Raw genomic sequence first — 6102 nt, 5'->3', positions numbered from 1 at the left:
TCCACAGAAAAACTAGAATGCCAAGAAACAGCTTGGGACAGTACAGTTCTAAAAATAATCCCACTACCACGACTGTGGGAGAAATACTACAAAAAAAAGGAAATATTACAGTGGAACACTGGATGGCCACAGGCTCATTTCTACACTGTGCCCCAGGACTTAAGTCACATCATCAGAAAAGGAACAACAAAATTCACTTCTTCTAGCTAAAACTACCTTGTACTTTCTTTCCTGGGCTCCAGGAACAGAGGCGATGGCTGCACTGATGACAGCTACTAGGCTAAAGCACCTCTGAAGAGGCAATCTCATGCTGTCTGGCCACATAGAAAAACTGCTGCCATGTTGTTGCAGGAGGCCATCAAGAACCAGATGTTTTACTTCTCTTCTGGATGTCCTCAACCCATGTTGTAAAGGAATAGGGGGCAACATCTTTTATTTAAGCAAACTCCTTCTCATATACATAATCAAGACTCGTGAAGGCTTTATGTGTTGATCAAACCAAACTGTAGCAAAATACAAAGAAGCATAGGGGTAACACAAAAGGGAGACTGAGTAAAAGAGGGAGGAAAGAAGGAACAAACCAAGGAAAGAGCCCTGATCTTGTACCTGATGCATAGCAAACTGTACAGTATTTACATCTTCATCATGTATTATCCTCCCCAAAAAGCAAATAAAAAGAACTTGGTAACACAGAAGGAGGAAAATGAAATATACACCCTGTATTGTATTTGCCATGGAGCAAGTGACATGTTTATATGCTAGTTTCTATAACTTAATGCTGTGTAACAGCAATTCTTTTCTTTTAATTTACAAAACAAAATATCTATCAAGAAATAATCTAATCATATTGCTCTTCAATACACTTCTGTACACAAGTAAGACTCGAAGTTATACTTTAATGAGAGTCCATGAATGGCCACAAAAATCCTCCATTCAAGTCAGTCCTTGGAAGCATTACCACGTGCTGCTGTAATTCAGTATATAAAGGTGCTATATATATATGTACCTCCCATGTACAGACAACACGTGGTGGAAGGCTTGTCATCACTGCTGAAGCTTAAGAGACAGGTTAATCTCCTGTACAGCAGATTTGTTTCCATGTTCCATGCATCTTACATAGACTTCATGAAAATGAGGACACAAATAGGAAGAAAAGCAAAACTTTAGTCAAACACTGCTTTAGAAATGCTGCAGCAGAGGCCAATGTCCTCCAGTTACAGAAACGACTGAATTTCCCTTTTTATATTTTCTTGGTTTTTTTTTAAGTCAAAATAAATCTCAGGGCTAGAGTACAAAGTGCAGGACCGACCCACTTGAGGAAGCAACTTTAAAAACCGTGTTATAACGGCACCATCCCATTCACCAACTGGACCTTCATCTCTTGAAGGCTGTTCATTATCTTCTTCTGGTGACCAACAAGTGTCACTCCCAGACGTCTCAAATCCCTGTGGGAGAAAGCAGACGTTGGTTCCATGGACCTCTTAGGCACACGTTGCCGCACACACCACGCGCCGCATGCACTGCTGCTGCTGCCAGTGTCTACCTGTTATCACTGGCAGCTCTCAGAGCCAAGTTTAGTTGGCAGGTTTTGTTTTCCCCATTTGTATTTTTTCTTTTTTTTATTATGGCTGACAGCATCTCAGAGAGGTGATGTGATTTGAATGAGATCACCTTACTGGCCAAGGAGAAAGGACAGACAGCAAAGCATTAGCATCATCTTTGGCCAAGGATTCTGCTAGGCGTGAAAAGTCCTATTTCCAAGAGAAAAACCATGTAAGAATGCCCATTGCTGTTTCCTCTTCTCATGGGAGAGGCTGGTATTTGATCTTGGATATAAGCAGTGAGGAGTGAGGTCAATCCATGCTTTCTTCCTCTTCAGATGAGGAAAAGCCAAAGAAACACAAATGGCAAAAGCCTCGAGCATGGCCACCATCCTGATGACTCCTTAAAGTCAACAAGAATTAGCAAAGCAGCTCCCCTTTGGGTCTTTGCAAATCTTCCCATAAACCCACATTTGGTTTTGCTTTGGGGAGGTGAATTCTGGAAGCCAAGGGCATTTGTGTAGATTCTGCCTACAAGGCTACCGTTACAGGAAAGCTGTAAAATACGACAGTTAATGTAAAATGCAGGATCAGGAGGAAATACTGTCATCAACTCCACCCTCCAAAATTCAGGTGTATAGATGAAAGTAATCACTTTCATGTGATTCATGAGAATGGCATAAAAGAGGTACATGAATGGTACTAGAGTACAATTTATCCCATCCAAAGACAGGAGTGGGACAAATCATCTCCCGGAAATACCACAGCAGGACGTTGGGTTATCAGATTCAATGATACCTCTAAAGCCAGGTAAAGCCATCAGTTATGGCAGAGTGTAATTGTAGAGATTTCTTACTGGGTAGAAAAGTGTTAACAAAGAAATTGTAGGAACAAAAGCTCAACAGAAACATCAAGAAGTTGCATATATGTTTCCAGCACAAGACACAGAAGCTGTTAGAGAAGCAGGTTGACTATACGAGATGTGGTATTTTTTCTGAAGACTTCCACTGGGAAAATATCAGTCCCTCACTTTCTACCTCCACACTGGAATGAATTAACGATATTTCTGCATTATGCCTTATGGTACACTTGTGAATCCCCAAGCTGCTGACACCCTGTGTTCAAGTCTTTTAGGAGAAAAGTTCTCCACCAAAAGCCACTGAGACGTGACAGCTGCTTTTTAGAAACAATGCTGCTGCATTCATGCAAAGGCTGGGAATCCCCAGCAATACCTGGGTGCCCTACCATCACGTGAGACATAATTGCAAACCTGGCCTACAGTTCACAGCAGGGCTGTGTGCTGGACTGCAGGTAAACATGTGCAAGGAACACCAAAACATTGTCACACCCATGGAGGTGTGCCTCTCTCAGCAGCTTCACATTCTGGACAGAAACTCCTGTGCAAGTACAGCCAACCATCCATGTCCACAAATTACACAGATGAACACTGCTTTGAATAAAAAGCAGTCTTGAGTGAAGGTTAATACATTAACACATAAACTAGTTGAAACCAAAAGCTAGATCTGTACCAAGGACTGTCATGTTTTCTGCCTTTTGATTTGGAAAATATCAAGTTTGGGCTAAACACATAGTTTCATTAATACACCCTTTTTCAGCAATGCTTCTTGATGATGCAAAGGGAAATCATAACATAAGGGGCACAGAGCAAAGGAGGTCAATCAGACACATCGGCAGTGCTCCTTACCTGGCAGAGAAAAGGCTGCAGCACCTTGCAAAAGGTGACTACCTTCTCAGGGGGACATGCTTTCATTTCTGCCTCCACTGAATTGTGAAACTAGTTCAGCAAGGCATCTTAATAATGAAGAAAAATGAACTAATGCTATTGTTACATGCAATTTATTTTATGTACACAGCACAGTTGGAAGTTCACACCGGAGAGAAAAAAAACCACCAAAACCAAAAAACAAACCAAATCCAAAAACCAACACAGCATAGGACCTGATTTTTAAAAGAGACAACATCCATCCTCCCCCTGCTGAGTCCTGCTCTGCTGGCACTTTTTGAAAAATCAGCTTTTTTTTTTTTTCCAGATATTAAAGTGCAAGCTGAGCTTTTTTTGAAAATCTAGTACCACATATTTCACAGATGTATAATTTCTGACACTTTTGCATGTTATGCCAGAAAAAAATAGCTTGAAACTCGGAGAAAAGCATGCATGTCTTGGCCTTTCACATACAGCCCCATCAGTCCAATAAACGTCCCATCCAGTTCACTATACAGCCTTTTTTCTCCCCATATAGTACCCCCTTTACTCAATATCCTTGATCCTCAAAATCCATTGATTTACAAGAGAGAAAGAAGGAAAAAGAATTTCTGGTTTCAATACATTAACTGCTCACCAGGGGATCCAGTCAGTCTCATTTTTTTCTTTATATCAAATCCTCTAAAATGTGAAACCACCAAAAGCCAAAAGTGTGGGGGACTCCTCAGAGAGAGGAAAAACACTACTGTGGGGTCTTTTACCTCAGCAAAGATGAACCAGAAGACACAACTCCTGAACCAGATGCTCACCAAGTATAAAAATCAGCAGATTTATTCAAAAGCCACCCTGCACATAGCAAAGACAACAACAAAACTTCCAAAAACTGCCTAGAGAATGTAGAGCTTTAATTCTGATGTTTCAAGCATGACTTACAGCATGTCGCATGCTCTCATGCATCCAGTGTTGAAGGACTTAAAGCACTGTAGGGCAGAAGACAATTTTGAACAGAATTGACTATACAAACCAGCTGATTTGGTTTGTATAAAAACCCCAACAACTTCTGTGCCGAAGGGCTGCAAAAACAACTGCCTTTAAGCTCCATCCTGAGCTGCCTGGCTTATATTACTGTGGCCAAGTAGAAATTTCACTGGGCTTGGCTCTGCAGAGGATGTGTGCAAACATCCACTGGGGCTTTACTGGGGCTTTGCATTCCCTGCAGGAAAGGGCACAACTGAGACCCACAGGCAAACAACACCTGCCGTCAGGATCCACCTCCTTGCTTGTGGAAGTGACCTGGTCTGTGGTGCTAGATTTTGTGTGTGCCTCTGCAGTGGAGATTTGAGCACCCATGTACCGGGTAGTCTCCCTGCTTCAAAATACTTGGCCTCCCCAGCCATGAGACAACTTTTATTCTTATTTTAGGGAGAAAGTTTATCTTTTCACTTCTTTCATTCATGTAGGGCTGGAAATGAAAGCAGGCAGAAATTTAAATCACTTGTCAACAAGGCATTAAACATAAACCTAACTTGACCAAAAAGCCAAGGAAATAAAGAGGAAAACTGGTGTCAGCTCATCCCAAGCAGCCTGTACACAGCTGCATGCATGCTGCTCTCTTACCACTGCCTTGCATGGAAGCTCAGCTGCAAAATGCCAGCGACAACATGGTATCCTCTTCCCTGAAATAGCCTCCATTTGCAAGGGTTATATTCACAGTCTCCATGTTAAAGGAAATAGATGCAAAACATTTTATTTACAAATATAGCTACTTACACACCATGGACCAGTTTGCCAAACTCAGTGCAGACTAGGACTGAATTGCCACACGAAATACAACCCCTCACCAGCCGGTTTAGTCATACAATCAAAAGGGCCACAGTCCTGAAAGATCTCGTGGTCAGCAGCTGTCAACCTACCACAGGTATTTTGTATTTCATCTCCTGTCCAGGGCAGATCTCACCACTGTTCTGCACGTGGTGTAACTACATCACCCATGCAGACTTGGACTACTCATGGAGTTAGTTAGTTGTCAGTTTGAATGAGGGGAAACAAGAATAACCTCAAAGACCTTCAGACAATGCTAAAGAGAGAGGAATCTGCTTGCTAGGGACATTTGCATGAAATGAGGACTTAAAAAATTTTGTTTTAAGAGTTCATCTGCTCTTACTCATAATTCCCATTCTATTGATTAGAAGATAATTTGTTCAGAAGCAGACACAGTGTCGCAATGACATGACTGAGATTTCAGGTTAAGGATAAGCACCTAGAGCAGGTGAACTCTTAAATGTTCTTCATCCAGTATAACTTTTAATAAATAATTTATTTTATTTTAGAAGAAAAATATATACAATGCAAAGCAACACAACACATATTATTACAAATATTCAGAGCTCTTCATCTAATAACAAACAACAGGGTGTCCTGAGATTCAGTGAGTACAGATCTTTCAAAAGGTGAAAATATGTAGTCCACATGGTTAGTAATTGGTCCAGTTAAGGGTCAGACTGAAACTCGTGTCATGGATCTATCTATTCTTGAGTATTGTCCTGGTAAAGTTATTCTTGCAGTGGATTGAAAGAGCTCCAGACACACTCAAAGTCACTAGGTGGTCCACAAGTTTAAAGAGCAGGTCTGGTCCACTGGAAAGGTTCCCTTCAAGTCTGATATCCAGTTGGAAAGAGAGGGTGGAGGGTGAGGCTCCACTTTTCACAAGGTGATTCATCCCTTTGCAAGAATTAGAGCTAAATGTAGAAATCACTCTTTGTTTGAACACATACATTTTCAGGTCTTTGCTTAAGTAAGCAGAGCTTAGGACTTGGGGTGATGTTCATCAATCATCAT

At 41.3% G+C, this 6102-nt stretch overlaps 1 protein-coding gene across 6 annotated transcripts in view; it reads right to left on the bottom strand.

The window, feature by feature from the left end:
• Positions 1-792: 792 nt before the first annotated feature.
• Positions 793-6102, bottom strand: part of EPHA5 (EPH receptor A5) — a 192626-nt gene continuing 187316 nt past the window's right edge. For all 6 annotated transcript variants that reach the window (XM_056490112.1, XM_056490113.1, XM_056490114.1 and 3 more), the window contains one exon: positions 793-1445. In XM_056490112.1, the coding sequence (XP_056346087.1) occupies positions 1340-1445 (106 nt within the window). In that variant the 3' untranslated portion in view covers positions 793-1339. The remainder of the gene's footprint in view (positions 1446-6102) is intronic.

Source organism: Oenanthe melanoleuca, chromosome 4 (genome assembly GCF_029582105.1).
Source record: "Oenanthe melanoleuca isolate GR-GAL-2019-014 chromosome 4, OMel1.0, whole genome shotgun sequence".
NCBI classification, from domain to species: Eukaryota; Metazoa; Chordata; class Aves; order Passeriformes; family Muscicapidae; genus Oenanthe; species Oenanthe melanoleuca.
This window is presented reverse-complemented; position numbering and strand designations above follow the sequence as displayed.